This window comes from Solea senegalensis, unplaced genomic scaffold (assembly GCF_019176455.1).
Source record: "Solea senegalensis isolate Sse05_10M unplaced genomic scaffold, IFAPA_SoseM_1 scf7180000014124, whole genome shotgun sequence".
NCBI classification, from domain to species: domain Eukaryota; kingdom Metazoa; phylum Chordata; class Actinopteri; order Pleuronectiformes; family Soleidae; genus Solea; species Solea senegalensis.
The window spans coordinates 7742-33000 of NW_025320972.1; the positions used below are offsets into that span (position 1 = coordinate 7742).

Here is a 25259-nt window from a genome sequence, read left to right on the forward strand (position 1 = left end):
AAATAGGAATTTACACCCACTTTGGCGCCCCCTATCTCGTACACCATGAGACATTTTAAAAAACTTTTGATAACTTAAGTTCCTCAACTGGTTCACAGTGACCTGACCAAGTTTAAAGGTGATCGCACAAGAACTCTAGGATTAATTCCTTCAAATACCAGAGGTCATATTGTCTCCGTCACCAGGGGGTGCTGTTTTTGAAAGTGAATATTTTCATATAGGTGTCTTCAGGGCCGGACTATCATCAATCATGGCAAGTTTGGTTCAGATTGGACAAGGATTCGCAAAGTGGTAGCAGTTTGTTTTTTTGTCGCAAAAATCCGACTTTGCATCATTACCATGGCAACATCATGTAACGATACGCCATCATATTGAGCACGCATAGTCTACCATGTGTTTAGAATCTTTTAACCAATTTTGAGTTTGATACAATCATTTCTGTAAAAGTTATTCCCGAAATTGTAAAAGTAACTTTTTTTTTTAGATTTTCTGCCACCACCAGGAGGCGATGTTTACAAACTTAACAGTTTTTGCATAGGCATCTTCAGCAAGGGCCCATCATCGATCGCCACAAGTTTGGTTACGATCGGACCTTCCATCACAAAGTTATAAGAGTTTCGTTGCGTGTAGCGAGAAATTACAAATTTTCGCCAACTTTGCCGGCCCTTTTCTCGTACGCCATGCGACATTTCAACTAACCATAAGCATCGTTAGATCCCCAACTTGTCCACAGTGACCTCACCAAGTTTGAACGTGATCCCATGTAAGCTCTAGGACAAGTTCGTTCAAATACCGATGGTGCGAAATGGCCAAAATCGCCTCTGTTTTGGAGTGCAATCCAAGATGGCGGCCTTCCTGTAGGATTCACAGGGAAGTTGTCATCGACTTTTTTGACCGTCCCCACCTCATGAACATGTGTGCCAAGTTTCGTTCATGTACGTTAAACCCGAGAGCAGATGACCTAATAGAAGTTTTTTGCGTCAGTTTTTAGCCCCGCCCTCTTCCATTTTTTGACGCACATTCCTTGAAACACTGATATACGTAATTTTACACCAGGTCTGATGGGGTTGCAAAATTTGGTGAGTTTTGGGGCATGGGAAAGGCCTCAAAAACGCGATTCATTTGGAGGAATAATAATAATAAGAATAAGAAGAAGAATAATCTTAGCGATTACAATAGGGTTCTTGCGCAACCAAGTTGCTCGAACCCTAATAATCTTCACAGTTTCAATAGGGTTCTTGCAACCAAGTTGCTCGAACCCTAATAATAAGAATAATCTTCACAGTTTCAATAGGGTTCTTGCAACCTTGTTGCTCGAACCCTAATAATAATAAGAATAATCTTCACAGTTTCAATAGGGTTCTTGCAACCAAGTTGCTCGAACCCTAATGAAACAAACATTTACAGTCATTTATAGTAAAAGTAAGACAATTTATAAAAACAAAACCTAATTTGTGGCGCATCTATTATTGCAAGGTGGCATTAAGTTAGTGGACTTCGTGAGTATATAAAGTCAAATCTTGAAGTTACTCCTCTAAACTCAATCTATAAATCCTGCAGAAGAGATTCAAACTACCAGGGTCTTTGAATGCATCTCCTATGCTGCTCCTGTGAACCCTACATTACTTTCACTTGCTCATGAGCTGGAGTTTCAAATATTCAACGAAATATGCCATTGAATATTCAAATAGCATTTTCCTCCATAACTTTAAGCAAGGGCACCTCTAGAGATGTTCAGGGTTTCAGATAAGGGGCCAGGGGCTCTATGTGGACCCAAAATGAAGACAGCCAGTGGCACTGAGCCTTGTTGAGGGGTTTCCAACCATGTTGTCACTGTATTTTCCTACACATAGCTGATATTTAAATTTAACTGTTCTTGGGGGGCCCAACTCAGATTGTGACTCTCCTGTTTGTACCCTGATTATCTCTGGTTTTAAGGAGCCAATCAGTCAACCAGTCCTGTTTTTCTTTACCCGATTCTACTTCTAATCAAGCTACTCCAATGTGTATGGGATAGGGGAAGGCACCCATACTCCCAGGTTTTTCTGTGGGGTAGAGTTCCTACATGTAGCTACATGTACAGATTGTAAAGCCCACTAGGACAAAAACATTTGTGCATTTGAGTTATAGAAATAAAACTGATTTGGACGTGTAGTTCAGTTGTACCTCTCATGCGGGCGCGGTCTGCTGGGTCCATGGCAGCCACAGGCTCAGACACTCTGGACGGGTGACTCATGCCACTCTTGTTGACGGCACGCACGCGGAAAATATAAGAGCGACCCTCCACGAGACCGGTCACAGGGAAACGGGCGAACTTGACTGGAGTGTCATTGCACTGGATCCAATGAGTGGTGCCAACCTCACACCTGTACGTATATCAGACATTTCAATCACATATGGAAATGATTAGTATTCAAATAGATATTGTTGGAATAAAGTATGTGTCACTGGAATCTCCCTCAGTGTTGCCAATTTCCAGTAAATCTGAGTTCCAGTAAGTGTATGTTGTCAGAGGTTTGTTATATTTATATTTTTTTGGAACTATCCAAACCTAACATGGTGACATGTAACTGACAACTAGTACCATCCAGGTTTGCAGGTGTAGACCATGCAGTGGATGAGCTCTCAATTAGGCCCAACCTGTTAAACTCAAGACTTTAAACCTGGAGCTCACAAACTTGCTGTAACATCATGGTGAATTGACAATAACTGACCTGTCCACAAAGTAGCCCAGGATGGAGTTTCCACCATCAACAGCTGGCTGCTTCCAAGTGACTATAATGTAGTCCTTGTTGACATCCAGACAGCGAACATCCAGGGGAGCACCTGGTGCACCTTCAATCTCAGCATCAGAATCTAAACACAAATATTTAAAAACTCAGTTATTAATGTACACAGAGTTAATTTCTATTGATTTGAATGTGTTATGCCCGGTGTTGAACTGTGTAGCTGCAGGGTTTGACATCTCTGGTCCTCGAGTCAAACACAAGTCAAGTGCAGTGAGTGGCAGGACAGAATTAGCAGTGAAAAGAGCAGTGACTCTTACAACATGAAGATGTCAAGTCAAGTCAAGTGAGGGCACATCAAAGCTTCAGTGGTACAGACAAGAGCATGTATTTTGGTCAGTTTGAATTGCAACGTTTGTAACGTTTGTTGATTTTTGTTGCTGTTATTATTTTTGCCTTTTCATGAACAAAAATGAACAATTTTGGGATGCCATGTCCTTCCTCTGTAATCAGGCTCTGTCAGGCAAAACTACCAGACCTGACTGAGGTGTGTGCGTATGCAGTAGCAGCGCAAGGGTGGGTGGGGACAGTAAGTGTTTATATCAGTTTTATCCTTTCAAACTGCTGTCAACATGACCAACGTTTTTTTAGAAGTAGAGTTCTTAGTAGAAACTTAAACCCTGTCTCACATTAGTGCTCCATCTGTCTTGAGATAAATTTAATTCACCTTTGTGCAGCAAGTGAATGTCACCGGGTAACATCTAAACGCGACTATACTGAGAAGCACAGCCTATCAACGTGTGGAGTTGATAGGCTTACTCAGCATTGTGTGAACTCATTTGACTATGGTTTGTTTTTATTTAAAAGTTACAGAATACAGTTTTAACTACCATTGTTAGCCTCATTGCTGTCTTACTGTATATGCCACTGTAAGGAAAGAGATCTGTGTATACCACTGAAATGCATTATCAAATCATTGTGGTCAGGATGATGATGTGATCCGGCATTAACATTTTGTCCCACCTATAAAAGAACATGACGTCCTATTGTTTCTTTTTATGTGCTCACACTCACTCATTCCACAGCTGATCTCTCTGAAAATAGCAGTCAGGATCACATAATAGTTTAATATGGAGTCTGCACGTGGCCTCTTCTTTACCCTGCGACCCTGAGCAGGTGGATCAATTTTCTAGCTTGTTCATACTCAACATGGTTCCTCTGTACAATAAGCCCAAACCTCAAAGGTCAGATTGTCTCTAAATGCTAAAATAATTATCACCAACAACCTTTTCAAACAGATGCCAGTGAGTTGCCACTTTGTTGTGTCTCTATTAGAGATATCCTATTTAAAACCCCATCACTCTCCCATTAAAGAAACAATTTGACCATTAAACATGGTATGGTCATTAGGTGCCAGAGGACGTGCTGCTGTGCTGACTTCAACCTCGGAGTGATGGCATCACTTGACACAAACAAAGCCAGGGACATCTGGTTGTATTTATCTACTGTTGACTGGGGTTGCATTTAAACCGTCTGTGTGGACATACATAGGATTGTTAAGAATTAAGGGCTTGAGATCTTTCCTTTACGTGCATGAAGTAACATTTCAGTTGATGTTTTGATGTACAACAATAGCATGACTGGATGAGTTTCTACTATCCCTCTCCTTATGATGAACTGAGAGACATTTAAGGGCTCACCTCTGACGAAGATATAGGCCGAGTAGGTTTCATATCCAGACTTGGTGGTGACGCGCAGAGTGTAGAGACCCTCGTCCTCTTTGTTGAGGTGTGTGAGCGTCAGTGTGGCTCTGTCGCCGCTCCAGTGCATGTTATACCATTTGGATGGAGACAGCAGAACATCTGGGAAACAACATTAGCATCTTAAAAAAAACAATATGGCAACAAATGAAAGCTTATTTATGGCTTTTTCAAGTCCACATTTTCTTTTCTTTTTTGTTTGAAGTTTGAAAGGGCTTTGAAAAACTGTAAGTCAAAAGTTGTTTACTAACCATCTTTGTACCACTGCACCTCTGGCTGGTAGCGATGCAGAGTAGGGTAGATGATGACTGTGCACCCCAGACTCATGGTCTCCCCCTCTCTTCCAAATGACACACCAAACCTATCGACGATGTGTGTCTCGAAGTTGATGCCATATTCAGACACTGGACCATCTACGAAAAAGTCAAAGTTTGGAGTGGCGTTATTGTGCAAATCTGGCAAATGCGGTTTTGGTAAAATAACAAACTACCGTCTTCAATCGAGGGCAAATCCACATCAAAACGGAAAGAGAACAGAGGTCTAAACTTTTTGCCACATACAAAAAAACATGAACACATGTATCAAGCAAAAACAGACTAAATAAAGGTGACTGTGACTACAGATCAGTGCTCACACAAAAAACTGCATGAAATAAAATAACTTGTGTCCATGCATTGAACAGTGAAGCACACCAAACAGAAATAAACAAGATAATGTGTGGTCTTTGTTGTGGTGCTGACTGAATACTTTCCAGGCGGAAATGATCATTTTTGAAATTACAAATATTATGTACACCTTCTATGCCCTATTACTGAAAGTGGAAACCATCAACTGGCACTAAAAATCTATTTGCAGTCGAGGCAGTAAAACAAAAGCAGCAGCAAAGGACTGGAAAACCAGTTGAAGATCTTGCACTGAACTACATGAAAACATAAACACACAATGTTACATACAGTATATACACTACACTTGTAACATTGTTGAGAATAACAGACCGTTGTTCTCCAACAGGACTAAAGACACAGGAGAAACACTGTGAACTTCACTGTGAGTGGCCATGCACGGACACATAGTGGAAGCATCAAGTTCACCAAAATGTGTGTTCACAAGTGTTTTCAAACCAGATCTCTGTGAACCTGTTACCTTGAGAAACGGCCCCTGCATTGTTGCGGCAGAATCAAAGAGACAAGAAAGTTGTTAGTTGCAGAAGCACCCACTGTTCCACCAGCCCTGCATCCCCACCACCCCCCACTCAACACTGACACCATCTAAACCAGTGGTTCTCAAAGTAGGGTTCCAGCGAACACTGAGGGTCCATAAGCCCATAGCTTGGGGATCCATGAGAAAATGAACAGTACATTTAAAAAGGAGGTAGCAATCTCAAACCTCATTGTCCAGGACAATCCATGTGTCTAGTGTTACAGTGAATTTTGATATATTTAACTACTATTTAACAAACTATTACAAATAATGCTAAAAGACTGGGTTACTGGACACCATTTCAAGTTTGTTAACCCAGCCATTACTGTGACTATGCACTATAGCATCAGCAAGCGTTTGCTTTCAAAGACATGGAACCAAATCTTCACTTTCTAGGGACATGGATGCTGGACACACTGCTGTACCACTTAGAAGTTCAAATGTGCAATGGTTTTACATCTTTTTCACAACTAAAAGTAGATATGGCAGTAAACTAAGTAAGAATGATGAGAGGGGTCTGTGGAAGATTTTTTCCAATGTAAGCATTCCCCCGGCCCCCAGAAACTATGAGAACCCCTGATGTAAAACAACCCGAGATGGGTAAATAATCGTTAGTTATGTACAATGCAGCACAATGATAAAGCAAAAGCATTGCTTTAACTTTGAGTCAGCTTAAAAACTTGTAAGGCAAAAATGATCACTTAATATCATCACGTCATTTTACCGGCGTTAGGTTAGCTGCAGCAGAAAAGCTATCAGAGTTAGCATTTAGCTGTGGATGAAAGTTGAGCAGTCAAGCTAAATACACACACCAAGAAAATGAGGAATAAAGCGAAAGCTATAAGCTGAGTGGATTATGAACCACATTCATCATAGGAACAAAATGAAAGTGAATGTTGCTTAGCATCTTCCTTTGCTAACATGCTAGCAGCTGCAATTTGTCCATTAGTTAGCAAATTAATACACAATGAAGCAGCATATTTAAAGACAACAATAACGCTGTGAATAAACACTTACGCCTCGGTGATGGCAGGTACTCATCAACTTCCCCTTTGAACCCTATGGAAAAGAAAAGCACTCTCTTTATGCATGTCAATTAAAGAACATAGCTAGAATATAAAATATGTAAACCATGTGAGACATCACAGGTGTAGAGTGTAGTTTGTTTTCTTGTGATTTGAGATATTTTCAAGAATCAACACTGGGATGTGAGGTTGGACCTACGTTTAACAATGATAGAGGCAAACGCAGAGAGCTCCCCTTTGGAGTTCATGGCAGAGGCGTGATACTGCGCCGTGTCATCGAAATCACATCTGAAAGACGAGACGATCAAGTGATCAGTGTCCACGATACACACTGAATGTTCTCCTAAAGGACTCATGAGAACTGAGCTGTTCCCCTTCCCCCACATTTCAACCTCAGCCCTTTCAACCATGTAAATAATACCGACAATGTGAGGACTGACTGTGAAGTCTTCCATAATTCCTGGCCAGGAATACGCCGGCAATAAATAGACACCAGTGGTGATGTCATCTGCACTACACAGTCTGGTGTTTCTGAACGTGCTGTATATGATGGGAACCAATGATCGAGACATAATATAAGAAATGTTTACTTCATTTTATGAAATATGTTTGAACCTGGGAATTTTTTTCTTAGTTTTCATTGTTGAATTTAGGATTTTGTGTTTGACTTGCCTTGTGTTTTAGTTTTATTCAGCATTTATCATTTGTCTTCTTGATATGATTCTGTTCTTTGTGCTAAAAAAGCAAGCCAGGTTTTGCTACAATAATGAAAATTGAGCACTGATGCTATTTTAAGCTCTCAAGGTGTAACTTGTAGGTGGGTTTATTGGCAGCAATTTAATAAACAGTCCATAAAGGTTCCCTTTGAAATAAAAAAGTTTGATTTTCACAGCCTTAGAATAATTCCTTTCTGTGTTCTTATGTACTTGCCATTTTGCACTGCTATGTGCAAATGAACAAAATGTGTTTTTCGCAGCAGATGCCTGCTTTAAAAAACAAAGAACATCCTTTTTGGTATGCAAAGGCCACCATAGTTTCCTGAATGATGCAGTTTTACTAATTCTTACACACTGGACCTTTAACGCATTTGTACCACTTGATTATATTTGGTGAAATTGTTTAGTATTTAGATTATTTGTAGAAATAAATCCCTTTTTTACCGGTCATGATCCTGCAGCAGGCGTCTGTTTAAAGGCAAGTTAGACAGGGATATTTTAGGGGAAGTCAGACTTACTTGTTGATCTCCAGTGAATGCACGCTGTATTTGCTCTCAAGGTTATACTTGCCAGGGTTGGCAAGGGGTTCAATTGGCACATTGTTTTTGTACCTTGTAGTTGGAATTAGAAAACACAGAAGGAAGAAAAAAGTAAAGGAAGAACAAGGTGAAAGGAAGGAAAAAGATGAAGGAGCAAGAAATAACCAGGTTGTGTTGGAGACCTACCAGACGACCCGGGGCTCGGGCCAGCCAGTAACAGTGCAGTGCAGCCGCACACACTGCTTCTCCCACACTGTGTGGGAGCGAGGTTTAATCACAAACTCCGGGGCGTGCATCAGGCTGTCTTCGTTCATGCGCTTGAAGTGTTCCTCGTGTTCATGGAGCTAAAGATTGCAGAGTAGAACATTCAGCTTTCAACTTTGCTAACAATGAACTTTCACAGTCATATTTCCGTTTTTCTGATCTTGTGAAGTTCTGACACGTGGTCAGTGCTGACTTTGCTCTGCACCGTGTCCGTTTGTCACAGAAAACCATACGCTTGCCTCACTAATCCATGGCCACTAAAATATGTATGTCGTAAAATCTACACACATCTATGACATCGAAAGCAGTGTTACTCATTTCTGCTCCTCAGGACAAACTGCCCTGCATGCTAAGATGTTTGCCTGCACCAACATACCTGATTCAAATGAATAGGTCGTTACCAGGCTTTTGCAGAGCTTGTTGACGAGCTGACTATTTGAATCAGGTGTGTTGGAGCAGGGAAATATCTAATACATGCAGGACAGTGGGTCCAGAGGACCAGGAAGGAGAAACATTGACCTAAAGATATCTCAAAACAATCTTTTTGAACGTTAAACAGCTTCTTGTGACTGGAAACAGAAATGTGTGTCACTAAGGCCACAGAGAAAATCTGTGATTTTACATCATGGCACACAGGAGTTGTTGATCCATGGCCTCCATCACTGATTTTAAATGTGTTATTTTGAAGTTTGAGTGTTTTACATTCTTCTTTCCAAAGTGACATAAACTTATCAAACGAGGCCGCAGTAGACCAGCAGTTTTTGTGTCCTTGTGAGGTAAAAAAAACACTGACTTCATCTATATCTGATGCAGGGGCTATCACAGGCACAGACATGCATAGATTTGGTTACATTATCCTTTTTTAAGGGGCTTAAAATCTGATTTTTCAGCCATGTATTCTGTGAGGGAGCATGTGACAGTACCTCACGTCAAAAAACCTGAACTACCACATTAACAGCAAATGTAAAAACATATCTCCCAAGAGGAATCCACAATGCATTTATTAACAACAAACAGTATTTTTTTTTTTTACACATGCAACTTGGACTTTACATTGCAACACGTGCTACGGTAACAGTGTGTTTTCATTGTGTCCTATGAATAGCTAGGGGTGACTGTCTCGTTGTGTGTCCAGTAACTCAGCACATAACATGACAACACCACTGAGACACGTCTTCCCTGTGTTCTCAAGAAACACGATCTCCTGTGGCATTTGTCGCCCAGTAATAAGACTTTTTGGCAGACGTAAGACAGCTACAGTGAGGGTGTTCACTGTGGTTTTTAATGTCGTTCATTGAATGGCTGGGTACTTCATGTAATCACTCAGACATAAATATCTCCCTTGTGTAAACATTAGTAGTAATAACACCCACATACCCACAGGAATAAACAGCTATGCTGATGATCTAATTGTTTTTATAGCTGATAACATGTGAAATTAAGTCGTACTCCAGAGAGTGCATTTGAGTGATCTACTGTGATGCCCTAAGCAACAATTAACCAACATGAAATGTGATATAAAACGAATCCACCTGATAAATTATGACCTTGAGAAAGCTTGTAACACCTTCACTGACCCTTTTGTTCAGAGAGATGCGCTCAGCTGACTCGCGCATGGCCTCCTTCCTGGAGATCTGTGACCTCTCCATCTCCACGCCACTGGTGAACAAATCCCTGCGAGCCATGTATGCAGCAGTGTCCCTCACCCTTGCTTCCTCTGTATCTGAAAGTCCTGTAACAAACTCTTGACTGGGATCCAGCAGAGCACAGCCATGTGGATTAATGTGGGGAGTAAGAGATAGAGATTTTTAGACAGCATTTTTTTTGATTTTCACTTTTTCATGGGTGAGGTGTTTATTACCTGCCCCTGAAGATCGGCACTACATAACCGATGATTTGGTTTTCTTTGTCCACAGCCAAGTAAGTTGGCTTTGCTCTATTTGGTACAGGACTCAGTCTGCTCTGTTCCAGCCCAGAGTGCGAGGACACTTTCAGTCTGAGACATACAGAATATAATCAGCCTGGCATACTGCCTGATTATACAATAATAGCATTATCATGTGGGGATATGGTCACAGGTAGATGAGTTCTAGTCAAGGGTTCAGTGGGAAGGAGGTGTAGATGGTTTAGTTTTGATTATAGTGTTTTTAAACCTTTTGTTTTTCAAAATTAGCAAATCACAACCAGTCAATGTCAAACAATTACTGAATCATAAAAGCACCTGAACAATCCTCTAAATAATATAGTTCAATGTATGTGGGTTTCTACATCCACAGGGTATAACTGATGCTGATAATGTAGCCCATTGGATTCATGTTACATGACATATAATATGAATGCATAATCTGCAGTAAATCAAAGCCATGTTACATCATTTATTCACAACTAACTAATGCCTCAAGATAAATTGCAAAAAGTTATCACCAGTATAGAAGCAAACAATTTTAATCCAGGAGCTCTGTTTTGCTCACAGAATGCTCAATCAACACAGAGGCGTTTCCACAGAGTTCTCTGGCAAAAGGAACCTGGTAACCTACAGCTAACTTGACTAAAATCACCCAAACCACCCCCAAACGGAAAGCTGTAGCCAATAATATTAGTTGATTGACTATTGATCTTCAAACAGAAGATACACTGACAAAACAGTTTATGGGCGTTATCTCAATATTTATCTCTATAGACTAATGAAATCAACTAGTTTTAGGGACAAGTCACATCTTGGGGCCAAGGGTACTTGCCTGCTTTTCCTATAATATTGCAATATCACAGACTGTCTATTGTATATAGTTCAGACTCCACTCACTTTATTATTCTGGAGGAATGGGAAATGCTATCAAACACACTGGAGAGTTGGGGGTGGAAGCACAGGGTGTAAGATAACCAGAACATGATAAGGAGGCAGGGGCATGAGGGCAGCTGCCCTCATTTTCCTCATATTTATCTGGGTCAGTGTTCCTTCAGCTCTGATCATTTACATCCCCTTGACTTTCTAAGAGTAATTTTTCTTTAAATCCAGACCAGGTTATCCCATAGATAACAGTGTCGGTGTCATATATTTATAACAGCATTATTAAAGCCACCCAGCCTGTTAAATCATCAGATCATAATCCTCCCCATTGCAGCACAGATTTCTAATGTGTTGGCCAGAGCGTGAAGGCAAAGATCAGATGGTGTTAGTAAAACCTAAGCTCTATGACCTGTTCACACTCTCCAGGCCCGAGTATTTAAAGACTTGCTGGACACTGTAAATGGAAAATGGCTGTTTTGTTATGTCTGTATAGGAATTTTTTGTTGTTGCATGATTTTTTTTAAATGTCCTTGTTTACTCAGGTAATTAAACACCTCAATGAGCATAAGAGTGGGTATTATAGATTATTAATCTAGATGATGGCCGTTCAGTCTTTAAGTCTGAGAAACTGTCACTTCTCATTATCTCCCCCAACAGTGGTATGCACAGGTCAAGATTCTATTTCAGTCAGTGCTATACTATAACTCAGCCATTGCATAACAGCCTACGTAACAATGTTGCACTGTTATGAACTGCTTTGTTACTAGTGACTAGTTACTACTGTTGTCACAGTTAGTCAACATGCATCAAAGCACACAAGGGGCATCTCTTAGTCCACATGCCAAAACCTTCATGCAGGATTCAAGGCTGTTTTCAACCAAACTGAAAGACAAACAGTGAAGCAGGATGGTTACTTGTTGTCATTATCAAGCAGTGAAGATGATCCCTTTAGATGACTGTGATGAAGGTGAACTTGATCAGTTGGATTGGAGGGGGTTAAGGGGAGTCAGAGTGGGAGGGCAGTAGGGCTTTCCACAGACATAGATTGATGAAGGTAGGACACATCCCTCCATCCTCTTCATTGCCCCCCCTGCTTACCCTCTGCTCCTACTGCTGACAGAGGAGCTGCTACCAGCCATGTATCTGCTGCTGCTGCTGCTGCTGCTGGCCTGGTACTGGCTCAACGTAGACTCCATCTCCTTTCTACGGTAGCCACGGTCATAGTGGCGATGATGCTTCTGGTAGAATGGTATAGATCCAGACATGCTGCAGGCCGCTCCCTGTACGAGCCCTGAGTTTCCAAGTTTCTTGCTTCCTATCTGTTTTTCTGTCTGGTTAGTTGATGTTCAAGAGCAGGTGAATTATTGTTATCTTCATATACTGTGGTCCCTTTAACTGACTTTTGAAATTGTTATCATTAAATATAGATGTGGACAAGAAAATACAATCCCATGATGGCAGTGTGAGTAAATTAAAAAAATATACTAACAGCCAACAATGCATATAATCCTCTTTATCAAACATGGAAACAACTATGACAATTGTTTCAATTATCATGAAACCTGCAACATCAGCTAGCAAGACAAGATTCAGGCAATAAGGCACATTCCCGTCATGCTTGGACAGACACATGAAACAACTACAACCTGGCTTATCACATCACGTCCCTGCACGACAGAAGCCACTTACCCCAGGCAAAAAATCCTCAAACTTAAAGCTTTATGGGAAAATATGATCCAACTCCAGCCTTAAAACCCAGCTTGATATCCCAGCAGACCCTATACAGGTAGGTGCTTACAGGGCTGCGGTCTACACAACAAAAATAATATTGGCCCTCGCCAGAGTGTCCAAGCAGAAGTTACAACCTTTTATGGTGAGGGTGGAGATAAATATAGCTGAGAGCAGAGCTGGGGGGGCAAGGCAGCTCTGATAGTGAAGTGCATTTACATGTGCATGTGCATGTCTCTGCCTATGCCTCTGCTGGTAAACACTTGGTTTGTTTGCACTGTCTTACACTTAAGTCTTACACTTAAATGAAATGTTCATTTATTACTGTCTGCATTTGCTTTTCAAAAAAAATGGTTAATTGATTGACACAGGGATTATACATGCAATATAGTCTGTCATTTGTAAAAAATGAAATAAGAATAACAAAGCTAAATTCTTTACATCAGAATGCAAACATACAATTTTATCTGTCTTCATTCCGAAAATGAGTTATGCTTAATTTTCTGACATTGTTACAGCCAAACGGGAGAGACAATGTAGTTTCAGGAAAGTAAAATAAGCCTAATTTCTGAGAAATTGTTCTTATTTCTTTGCCTAGAAAGAAAGATAAGCACATTTTGCACTCGCAAAATAATCGTATATAATATAAGTTTGTCTTAATAAGACACTACAGCTTACTTTAAGATTTAATTGCCAGTAACAAGCTGAAACAACAACAATTCCAACTGCTCCTGGTTTGTGTTCACAACTGTGTGTTAAGGATGTGTTAAATACAGAAGAGAAATTCACTATCATGGAGTGGTGTGTGTGCAAATATGAAAAATTAAGGTATACACACCTGATTCAAATAAATGGATCGTTACCTGGCTTTTCCAGAGGTTACTGACGAGCTGACTACTGGAATCAGGTGTGTTGGAGCAGGGAAATATAAAACATATTTCTGTTTAAAAATCTGTTTACTCCATTGGCAGCTTATTTTCCTAAAACGAGACACAATGTTTGGCTTATTTCAAGTTGGGCTGACATGGGCCAATGTTCTTACCTGAGCTCCAGTTTATTTCTGCATCTCAACTCAAATGTGACACCTTTAGGTTCCCTGTGGCTTCTATTTTCTTCATATATAATACAGTAGCAGCTGTACAACCAGGCTTTGTAAGGGTGATGTGTAGCTTATGTTAATAAACGACGAGTATTCAACCCCATGCAGTTCTTGTTTGGCTAACAATGTTTTGGCTAACATGATTTGCTAAGCTCAACCACATAAAAGCACCCAAAATGTTAAAAAGTGCTAGTTTTAGTGATATTTTACTTACATTTACTATTTTCTTTTAATGTCCATCAAGACCTCAGTGACTTATAAGCAGAGGTTTAACAACAGCAGTCTCAGCTGTGGCTGTGGCTAACTTTAGCTATGCTATTGTTACTTGCTTCACATTCAGTGAATGCCAGTCACTATCTCTTTGTCACTCTCTCTTTCAGTCTTGATTATTTGTGGACATACTCAAATGTCCCCTCTTGTCTCCCTTTGCTCATTAAAAGCAACTGAAAGAAAAGGTGACAGGTAAAAAGGAAGACTATTACTCCAGTGGCAGACTTTTTATTTCATTTGTGGAGGTGAAAGCTGCTGTGAATGAAACAGTGATGAAAAAAAACAAATTCACATAACTGTGAACCAAATAAGTAAATAAAGTTGTTGTTTTTTTGAAAGCCTGTAATGGTAGATATATATTTAATTACACTCGTACAGATGGTTACAAGTTGTTTTGGAAATTGACAGCCATTCAAACCCCTGATAAGTTTCCGTGGGGCAAATATGTCCCTGAACCCTTCAGAGGCCTTTTTGGTCCCCACAGTCAGATCATCATGACAACATATTTGAGAGGTTATGGGAGCAGTTTGCAATGTCAGCCCATAAACAGGGATCAACAATGCAGGGGACATTAAGGTCACAGTGCTACATGATGTCTAATATCACATGGAGTCAATTGAAGATAACATGTGTCACAAGCCACAACATGACCACACTGGAACAAAAAAATGTCACAAAGAGACACTGTGCAGCCAGGTCAAAAGTTTAGATCAGTGATTCCCAAAGACTGGTTGAGGACCCACAGATGGGTCAAATTTGCACAATTTTTAGTTAAGTTTTATATCTATATGTTTTAAGTAATATACATTAAATTATAATTTAATTAATTTGCCAAACATCTCATGGAAATTAGATGTCATGCGATACACAAAATTGCCCTTGTCATGATATATTGTGATTGATATACAGTGAGCTTTGGGGTTTAAATAAGACAATATAGGTACAGGAACTTTCAGGATTAAAGAATCTAATTCAGTCTCGCTGTAGCTTTTATTTCAAACATTTTTGGCTTAAACTAATCCGACTATAAACCCCAGTTACGAAACAGCTGCCAGTCACAGCTCGTATAGTACAGAGTCTTTTTTACCCATGTTTTATGTCTCTTTATTTGTTTTTACATGTATTTTCATCTGAGCTTTATACATATCCTCATAAAACCTTATGTGACTTTTTATGTCTTTTATTCATTCTTTCTATCTTTTAGGGAAACAGGTACATACATATTTCCATTATATAATGTAATGTAATAATAAAGTCACTAAATGACTTCATCCAATTGTATCCAGGGGTATTTTAGTAGTGTCACACACTGCATAAATCTACATTAACACTAGTGCTTTACTATTTTTAGTTTGCAGTCAATTATATCACCTTAGAACTGTTATTGACACCTATACTCTAATGTGGTAATGAATCCATAAGGCCTGCAACTTTCAGTTTTGTTGACATTGACAGTGTCAACACCCCCCATTCAGACATCAGTGGTTTGTTACCACCTAAAGGTCTTCAGTGAATGTAATCAGTCTTCCAAGTTTTCGGTGTGTATCCAGGTTCAGCTGTCCAAAAGATTCCAGCTCCTGTACTAAGGTCTCAAGGGACCAATTATGACTATTTTCAGTCTGGCTTTGTGTGATTTCCTTACACTGCTGCTATATGAACTTTCAATTTAACAGTTGTACACATGAACATATTCACTGAGCTCACACAAGATTAGGTAACAGAGAGACAAACTATCAAACCTAAAGAATTGCTCAAATAAGGCTGCATAAATGAAACGTTTCCTATCAAACTAGTGCACTCTAGTGGCTTAATGCAACACTACAATTTCTAGGGACAGCTGTTTTGCTGTCTTGTATTGAGGGATTCATGAATGGTTTTTTTTTTTTATTTGAGTTTGTAAACATTTTAAAATAGAATCTTAGCCTTTAATGACATGTCTTTTAACTTTTATTCAACATGTTTCCCCCATGAATCTTCAATTGTATTTATAAACTGTGTACCTATGATGTTTTCTAGGGGTGGGAATAACAGGGTACCTCATGATGCGATACACAATACATGGTCCACGATACCAATAATATCACCATACAACGATTCTGTGATAATCATTACATTGCACAACGTTTGTGAAGTGCAGGATTTCTCTATTTATTCACAGCATAGAGAACAAAGTGCATAAAGTCTATGTATTGAACGTTGATGGGGCATCTCTTAATGTAGCTTTCTCTGCCATTATCCCGCTGTAAACTCCCTCTTCTTTGGGCACCTTGAGGAGACATGAAGCAGGGATTGTTTACTTTAGAGCGTCATAATTTGTTCATTAAAATATCGATATTTGCCCTGGGTATCAATAATTGTATTGCACGAGGACGGACGATGACATATCACAAAATCAATATACCCTAATGTTTTCAAACTGTACACTACAGATCAAAATGTGTTTGATTCGTACAGTATAGAATAACTATAAATAGCTCATGGCACATGTTCAGCCATTCTGTTGTCTTTGAAAGTGATAGGACAGCCGGACAAAAAGACAGATGTGGCTTGTTTTAACTTGTGAGTCAACAGTTCTACATCTTGCTGGTAAAGCCCTGCAGCAGTCAGCCTCCCTCTACAGCAGTGACCTGAACAACTGTTGTATGACTCGTGCTCTATGTATCTATTATTACCCATCCCATCAACATTTTTTCCTTTATTGTTTTGTTTTAGTTTGGTGTATAAGGTTACTCTAATTTTTCTTTCTCTGTCAATTTTATCCAGGTCAAATTCTCACTGAGAGGAGTGACCTTCCTAAAAAAAGGCAGGAATTCTACTTCGAATGATTATTTGTATATGCCTGAAATGTTTTATTACAATAAAAAAGTTCCTTAAGTGCCCATTTACCTTCCCGTAATTGTACAATGCCAGTGAGGATGTGTTCTTTCTCTCCTTAAAAGGGCATATCCAGGAATGTCAAAGGAGCGATTGTGGAAGCTTCATATAATCCACCGGGGGTGTGAACCTGAATTAGGTACTATATTACATCCAAAGCTGAAATACTTTGTTCCGTTTGCGAAAATATTTTTGTTAATATGTTGATTTGTAGTATGCAGATACAGGCAAACCATTAATTGTGTTTTTTTAAAATATGTAATATTGGTTGTTTGGTTGACTACCGCCCCCATTTTTCACAATTGGTTTGTTCTAGTGTTCTGGATGGAAACCAACATTATTATGAGGAAGTGAAGGGCGGTGGTTGAGAAGCAGAGCATCGACGGGCTAGCTAACAAGATAGGTTCTCGTCAGGTAAGACTTTATGTTTGTGATTTCATTGCTGTATATACAGCAATTAGGTATATTTTAAACAATTTGCTACCAGGGTACCCCACTACGTTTGAAAATATAAAAGCTTCTAGTGTTAATAACGAGCTATCGAGTAATTTTGACTGTAAGGTTGAAAGCCTTAAAAACACGGCTAACTGTTAGCCGCAGTGCTAACATATAGACAGCTGACGTCTGGTACTATAAACGCCATTGAGATTTTATATTATTGTGTATAAAGTTATTGGCTATTACAATCTCATATATGTCGTTTCTTATATCGGGTTGCTGTGCACAGATTAAAGTGCGCGAATCATTTAATGTGGCTTAAACTAGGCCGCGAACCATCCGGTCTAAGAAGTGCGTACTTTTAGGTAATACAACGTTATGTAGTGTGTTTGGACTCCTTTTATACAACAAATCAGCATAGGAGAATTAATTGTATATTATGCATACGGTTGTAAATGAAATAACAAGTGTTATTGTTACTAATATTTACGATCAGTGGATTGTATTCACGATCACATCAACTTGTTTAAAAATATATTTTGACCAGTCCGTATCTTGAAGATATCCAGAATGTTATCAATGACTTGAATAAAAAAACAAATATTAAATATTAAATTATGAGAAGCCTGAAACTTCCAAATGAGATTTTATCTTACACCTAACAAAAACATTGCAATGAATTGTGTTTAGCTGTTAGTACAATAACTCACGTAATAATTAATTGGAAACACTTAACAATTTTAGCTTTCATTGTAAATGGCGTAGGTTTGAACATTGTTAAATAACTACATTGTCAATAAAAAGAAATATAAGGTGTCTTAATTTTGGGAACAGTTCATATGTGAATAGTTCATTAATTCAATAATTATCCATTTCTATACATTTAAAGTTAAAAGTGGTCAATTGTAGACCTAATTCATATTTCAGCATACATTGATCGCCAGTGTCCCCAAAATATTTCACTTAAATTTGTATTGACATAAGGCCTGACTCTTGTATAGTCCTAGCTGTTAAGAAGCCAGTTGAGACGAGCAGAAATGCAGGTATCCGTGTCAACATGAAGTGCCTGTAGGACAGTTTGAGTCTGCATTGAAGGCATTGCCTTATAAGGGCATCTGTCCTCACATCAGTAATTTTTCTGACCTCCTGTGAAGGCTCTGTGATGAACAACCCAGAAAGATGAGGGTCATTCCCATTTATAGCTCAGTATGGGACACCACACTGGGGATTCACTGCCAGAGGATGAAATGTTGAGTTGTCTGTATGGATGATAGTGACTGCATGATCCATTTAGCATTAGCAACAGATTGTCTCCTGTTGCCATGTTTACATTCTGTGGTTTTTGATTCTTTATATTGCTAAAAAAATCATATCTATATCTGCAATGAGAATGCAAAATATGTTAATTTAACTAAAACTAAATGACCTCTGCCTGGAAGAACATTTAAAGTGCCTTCGGTGTCAGTTATTGGCCCAAGCACTCCCGATATATTGGCATGTAAGTCCAGTATCCAGTCCCTAGATGAATTACCTTTCCATTGATCATTAAGTATTGTTATTCTTTGAAGAGTGATTAATTTAGCTGTCAATGATCATTTATAAGAATTATCAAACTAGATTATACTTCACCAGCTGAAACATCTCTCAATATGATGACCCATCGACCCAGTAAAACTGCATGGTTAGTTAAACATTATATGAACCAGTTACCTTTTACTCGATGGTTGGGCAACACGCATCTAAAAAAATTGTTCACTATAACAAAATCTGCCATAACCCTCAAAACCCCTGTTCTAGTACTGGCTGTTTGCACCAAAAAATAAATCTGAGATTTGTGAATGTTTTTTTTTTTTTTTTTAACTCCACAGGTAGAAAAAAACAAACCGTCAACATGTCTAGCAAAAGGGCAAAGGGAAAGACCACAAAGAAGCGCCCTCAGCGCGCTACGTCCAATGTCTTTGCCATGTTTGACCAGTCCCAGATTCAGGAGTTCAAGGAGGCCTTCAACATGATTGACCAGAACCGTGACGGGTTTGTGGACAAAGAGGACCTTCACGACATGCTGGCCTCTCTGGGTGAGTGGAAGAAGCTCCTGAGATGAGTAGCTTCGAGGATGAGATGTAGTCGGATCCAAATATGTAATTGTGTTGGCGTGTTGCTGAAACTTAATACCTCCACTATAATTATACAGGTAAAAATCCAAATGATGACTACCTGGAGGCCATGATGATGGAAGCTCCTGGACCCATTAACTTCACCATGTTCCTCACCATGTTTGGAGAGAAGCTCAATGGCACAGACCCAGAGGATGTGATCAGAAATGCGTTTGCCTGCTTTGATGAGGAAGGCACAGGTAAAAAAAATCAGTAAACTTGTCTTGTACTAAGACTAAAGTGATAAAATGTATTTAGAGGAAAGTGATACCTTTTTTGTATGAACCTTAAATGTTAGTATTATTGCATTTTCTCCACTTGTACACACATCTTGTAATTCATATTGATATTAAGCTGTATTTTTTAAAATGCATTATGCAGACTTAAGTTACCTTGTTGGGCCTTGAATAATCTAGCTACATAAAGACAGCTTGGTTTTAAATTTAGATATGAAATCATTGCCTGCAAAAGAAAAGTCTTAAGAAATGTTATTGATTCTTATGATTTTCCTTCTCCAGGTTCCATCCAGGAAGATTACCTCAGAGAGCTGCTGACAACAATGGGCGACCGGTTTACAGATGAGGAGGTGGACGAGCTTTTCAGGGAGGCGCCCATTGACAAGAAAAGCAACTTCAACTATGTGGAGTTCACGCGCATTCTAAAGCATGGTGCCAAGGATAAGGACGATTAAAGAGCCACACCAGCACACAAGTCGTCTTCACCCTCCTTGTCTATTCCATCAGCTAGATGACCGTGCTACATGTCTCAAATCACCAGTATACAACCCTTTTAAACAAGCCAAAGCAATAAGTATCCACTCTTTTGTTGTGAACTTCCACTTTACCTAAATGTACACATTAATCCGATACTGTTTGAAATACTTTTTTCCTGTCATTTAAGATGTACAGTGGCAGCACCATGGAAACTCTAGGGGGATGAGTCTTTGCAATTCATGTGATCGGGTATAGCTGAATTTTTACATTTTATAATATAAACTTTTTAAATAAAGCCCTCTATCAAGGTATATTGTGGTGTTTCCCTTCCATAAACTCCAACTGAAATGAGGATTGCATTACCCTGTCTTTTTGCTTGAGGGTCTAACTATTAGATGCTTAAGTTTTCTCCATGTAAGGAGCTTCAAGTCTTGACACGTCTGCTCTCCCGCCTCACCAAATGTCTTCGGGGCGAGTGCAGACGGGCACGAGCAGAATTCTTTCATCAAAAAGGAAGTTCAGAGATGACATGAAAATGACTTTGGGATTCATTGCGCCCAAGGTGAATAAAGCATCTAAAAAATTAAATGCTGCTAATGGTTTTTATGTGCATCATTAATTGTGTCCTACAAGATGTCATATAGTGTAATAAAATCTTTAATCAGCAGAGTTGTTTTTATCTTAAAGACATGTCTTAGCCTGTACAGGCACTTAAAGTTGTAAGGTGGTGGACAGTCTAGATAATCTTTTTGGAATAACAGCATAGTCAGATTATCTAAAGGTGACACTGAAAATCCACAATTTATTCACAGTATAAATTAAAATGCAAGTTCTTACAAATTAAAATAGAGTTTTTAACAAATACAACTTTTATGAAAACACTTATCTGTGTTATGTTCATGTACCTACAAGGGGAGTTGAAGTAAACCTAAGTAGCTTGTATAATAATATGCCATTAATTACTTATATGCACAGCACACCCCGCGACCCTCCCGGATGGATATTTATGTTTTTGATAACTGGTGTGGTGCCTTCATGTTCTGTGGGAAGATGTATAGTCGGGAGGATGGCATCAAAAACTTACTTGAACGCTTGGTTATTTCACAGTCATAGGATACAAATATATAATATAAAAAAGTGAATGCCTTTAAAACAATTACATGCATATAAATATTAAGTAAACTTATTAAAAATGTGTCTCAATAAAACCACAATTGTAAACTATGTTTTCAAACTGGGGTTTCAACATTTGACGCCTCTCTTCAAGTAATATTTGTGATGCACTTCCGCTTTCATTATTACTCAATTAAGTGTTTGATTTTTAGCATACTTTAGCAACTATCGATTGACAGATGTACGAGATGTCCGTGGACGCCTCGCTGTCGCTTACGGAAACACGTTGGGTCGACTTCCCCTATGTCAGTGGACCGGTTTGGTGGCGACCTTTTCACTATGCACGGAAAGTCCAGGTATGAATTTTGACTGTTCCGTGTGGTGTGTTCCTTGTGTTGTTTGCGTTCCACAGTTTATGTGTTAGCCATGATAATAACCGGAAAAGAAGCACGAATTATCCGGCCTACCTGGTACGCTAGCGGCTACATAGCTAATGTTAGCTAACAGCCAGCCCATCAAGGTTGGCTTGTCGGTAATGAGAGAAGCACAGAAAGAGGCTGAGTTTTGTCGTCGCTGATATTTTTGTGATATGCTTTGTTGACATATGTTCTTCCTCATGTTGTTTTGATGTAGTTGTGTCTGAGCAGTTCTGGAGCAGGGTCATGGCCCTGAAGATAATACAGAAGGTACCGCTGTTCTGGCAGATCGGGATTCACCGTGGCCCCCATGTTGCATCTGTGTGCCCCCTCACCAGGCTCCTGAGAACTAGCAGTGCAGGTCAGCCCTCATGTGTCGCCTGCCCCTGCGTCAGAAGACAGGGCTGCAAGAACCCTCAGTCGGCCCGTGGAGTTCGGAGACTCACCACCATCGCCAGGGAGCCGTGTTTCATTGTCAGCAGCTCCGTGAGACTCCACCGAGATTCTGTTCCGCACCTCCGTTTAGCGCAGCTGCATCGTCCCACAGCTGCAGAGGAGCAGGGTTTCCAGCGGCGACTGGAGAGTTGCTCCTCCTCTCGTCAGGTTTTCAAATTGTTGTGCTCGGTGGAGATTTTGTCTGACACCATGGCTGCTGCGGCGCTTCATCGGGTGGCCGACCTGGAGCAGGATGGATACTCACTGAAGGACCCAACAGTGCTGGAGAAAGACACTATCAGGGCCTTGTGCCTTCAGCTGGAGCAGGACTCTGGGCGACTGACAGATGCTGGGCTGGTATCAGCCCTACTGGCGTGTACACGCCTCTTCTTGGATCCATGGAGCACTCTGATGGTGCGGCTGATGTCTGAGAGTCAGGATAGGCTAGACTGTGGGAAGCTGAGCATACAGCAGCTGTGTACCTTGGGCAAGGCAATGCTAGCCATAGAGGGTCCTGGTTGTGTGATACTGGAGCAGGTGATGGAGCACATCCAGAAGCAGGGCCCTGCCCAGTGGAGCCTCTCTGATCTCATTGCTGTTTATAAGCTTCTGCAAGGTGGTGTGGGTGATGATGGAAAATACAGTGATCTGCTGAATGCCATGCACACCCACTCTCTGACAGTCGCCTCTCACATGGATTCCACTGCCATCAGTGTGCTGCTTCATGCTCTTGTGACACTAAGGCAGAATCAGGCCATGCCTCTAGTGATCAACCTGTGTAAGCAGGCTGTTCGGCATGTACCCTACTTTACTGATGAGGAGCTCACCCTTGTGGTTGGGGCGTTAATCCACTTTGGGCTGAGTGATCATTACTTTGTCGAGGCACTGGAGAAGTACGTTCCTACAATGGCATTCACTTCCCATCCTGAGACGGTCACCAAGGTGATTCAGTTCTTTGGCAGGAGGAATGTTTTGTCCCCAACTGTGTTTGACGCTGTTGCTGAGAGCTTTGTGTACAGAGCAGATAACTACAACACCAGCCAGGTGGCCAGGCAGATCATGGCTTTCGGGATGCTTGGATACCTGCCACCTAATGCAGCTCAAGTGTTCAGGAAAGTTGAAAACATCGTGCAAACACGCTTTTCACAGTTCCAGCCTCGAACGCTGCTCAACCTGCTCCACGCCTGCACACTGGTCGAGAGGTTCCCTGTCAATTTTGTCTCCAAAGTCTTTAGCAGTTACTTCCTCGAGCAGCTGCAAGGTAAATTATCCTGCCAAGACACCAAGAATGTGCCATGATTAAAGATGTAATGATTGTCTCTTGTTGACATGCATTTTTGTGATTATGTTTGTATTAAAGAGCAAGATGCAAGAATGGATCGGCTCGTCCTGGCACAGCTGACTCAGCTCTACATGACTGTGAAGCTGGAGTGTCCTTTCTATCAGGTAAAATATTTAAAACTACCCTGAGGGTTAAATATGACAGAAGTTGTGTTTTACACACTTGGACTTCATGACATCAGTATTACAAGTGTCAGTCCACTTACCTGATAAAATACAGAGTTTTGCTTCATTACATTTTTCAAAACCTGCAAAACCCTAATTTTATTTCCCTGACATTTGAGATTAAACTAAGGGTCGGTAACACCTTTGATCTATGATCCCACACAGTGTCAAACTGAGGTAACAGAAGTTTCAGTTTAAATAACAAGAAGAAAGAGATTCACAACAAAAGCAAATAAAATTGAACCTGAAAATGGACCTAATTATTGATATCAAATACTATTTTTTTTGTTCATGTTTTTAGATTGGGGGGACCCAAAGTATTAATTATTTTCAATATACTATGCAAAGTAAGTTTTTTTAGATGGTGTCTGCAAACTCCCTCAGTCAGGTCTGATGGTTTTCCTTGTCAGTTTGTAGATGCAGCATAAACATGTTACATCGTTTTTGTTCACAAAAAACAAACAAACAGAGGCAGAATAATATCAGCAACAATAAAAATCACCAAATGTTTCACAACTTCAAGTATCTCAGACTCGTGGACCCCTCTGTACTGATAAATTTCTCCTGCCCCCCCCCCAGGGTCCCAGGCTCCTTCCAAAGTATCGTGTCAAGTCTTTCCTCACTACTGGACGCTCGATTGAGACACCAGCGGACGGGCATCTATACAACTCTGTGAAAACTGGACTGATTGAATTGCTCGGGGCTCGTTCATACTTTGGATCCAAAGTTCTGACACCATATTGCTACACACTTGGTAACAGACTTCACAACAGCTGTTTAGCTCTTGAGTGTTTCCTTTAGTTTGCCTGGAAATGGCTTATCATTTTTGTTTTGTTGTTGTAGATGTGGAGATAAAACTAGATGAAGACGGATATGTGCTGCCTGCCAGTCAAACTGATGATGTGTACAAAAGGTAAGCTGTGTTTTTTTTTTTTTTAAGTTCTTTGCTATACCAAATATTTCTCATGTACCAGATGTGAAATCTCAATGACATGCTGATGTTTAATTACAGAATTGCTCTTTGCATTGATGGACAAAAGAGGTTCACTACAAACGTGAGGAAGCTGCTCGGGAAAGAAGCCATAAAGCAGCGACACCTGAGACTTCTTGGATATGAAGTTGTTCAGGTTAGTCCCTCACGTTTACTCTGACCACTTTGTTCCTGAGGGAGTTTTTCTCACTGATCAAGGTGTTTTTTTTTTTTCTAGATCCCTTACTATGAATTTGATAACCTGGAAACCATGACCAGCGTCGTAGCATATCTGCACCAAAAAATCTTCCCTCACACCTACAGGTTGAGTTGGTGATGATATGATGAACATGTGGAGGATGTGACAAATCAGAGGTTTTTGCCTTTTCTAGAGCATATTCTTACGAAATCGGTATTTATTTTTGCTAAGATGTCAGTACCCAACGAATGTTTTTTAAGTTATCAATTATGCACTTCTACATAACTTTGCAATAAAGTGAGTTCTTAAACAAATAATGACTTTAGT

The 25259-nt window shown here is 40.0% G+C and overlaps 3 protein-coding genes across 3 annotated transcripts; 2 read left to right on the forward strand and 1 right to left on the reverse strand.

Annotated features, from left to right (window-relative positions):
* Nucleotides 1-2149: 2149 nt before the first annotated feature.
* LOC122760886 (myomesin-1-like) lies at nt 2150-12845 on the reverse strand (the record flags this gene model as incomplete). The annotated part of the gene is made up of 13 exons (XM_044016084.1): nt 12708-12845; nt 12117-12349; nt 10092-10226; nt 9808-9979; nt 8153-8310; nt 7946-8038; nt 6911-6999; nt 6704-6745; nt 5630-5644; nt 4738-4899; nt 4427-4588; nt 2715-2856; nt 2150-2366 (listed from the first exon to the last, which is right to left on the reverse strand). Coding segments are annotated over exons 2-13 (1554 nt in total), but the record flags the coding sequence as incomplete, so codon positions are not given.
* Nucleotides 12846-17331: 4486 nt separating this feature from the next.
* LOC122760885 (myosin regulatory light polypeptide 9) lies at nt 17332-20881 on the forward strand. Its single transcript, XM_044016083.1, has 4 exons — nt 17332-17403; nt 19296-19502; nt 19619-19780; nt 20099-20881. The coding sequence occupies exons 2-4, from the start codon at nt 19319-19321 to the stop codon at nt 20269-20271; spliced, it is 519 nt and encodes a 172-aa protein (XP_043872018.1). The 5' UTR covers nt 17332-17403; nt 19296-19318; the 3' UTR covers nt 20272-20881.
* A 732-nt stretch (nt 20882-21613) lies between these two features.
* LOC122760883 (FAST kinase domain-containing protein 3, mitochondrial-like) lies at nt 21614-25246 on the forward strand. The gene is made up of 7 exons (XM_044016080.1): nt 21614-21762; nt 22040-23518; nt 23618-23703; nt 24343-24517; nt 24607-24676; nt 24776-24890; nt 24972-25246. The coding sequence occupies exons 2-7, from the start codon at nt 22069-22071 to the stop codon at nt 25068-25070; spliced, it is 1995 nt and encodes a 664-aa protein (XP_043872015.1). The 5' UTR covers nt 21614-21762; nt 22040-22068; the 3' UTR covers nt 25071-25246.
* The last annotated feature ends 13 nt before the right edge of the window (nt 25247-25259 follow it).

Bases quoted from the DNA above. Each gene is read 5' to 3' on its own strand.
- LOC122760883 (XM_044016080.1), top strand. From the start codon at position 22,069: ATGGCCCTGAAGATAATACAGAAGGTACCGCTGTTCTGGCAGATCGGG. The intron at 24,677-24,775 runs GTAAGCTGTGTT...GTTTAATTACAG, and splicing joins ACTGATGATGTGTACAAAAG to AATTGCTCTTTGCATTGATG. The intron at 24,891-24,971 runs GTTAGTCCCTCA...TTTTTTTTCTAG, and splicing joins TTGGATATGAAGTTGTTCAG to ATCCCTTACTATGAATTTGA.
- LOC122760885 (XM_044016083.1), top strand. From the start codon at position 19,319: ATGTCTAGCAAAAGGGCAAAGGGAAAGACCACAAAGAAGCGCCCTCAG. The intron at 19,503-19,618 runs GTGAGTGGAAGA...ATAATTATACAG, and splicing joins CGACATGCTGGCCTCTCTGG to GTAAAAATCCAAATGATGAC. The intron at 19,781-20,098 runs GTAAAAAAAATC...TTCCTTCTCCAG, and splicing joins CTTTGATGAGGAAGGCACAG to GTTCCATCCAGGAAGATTAC.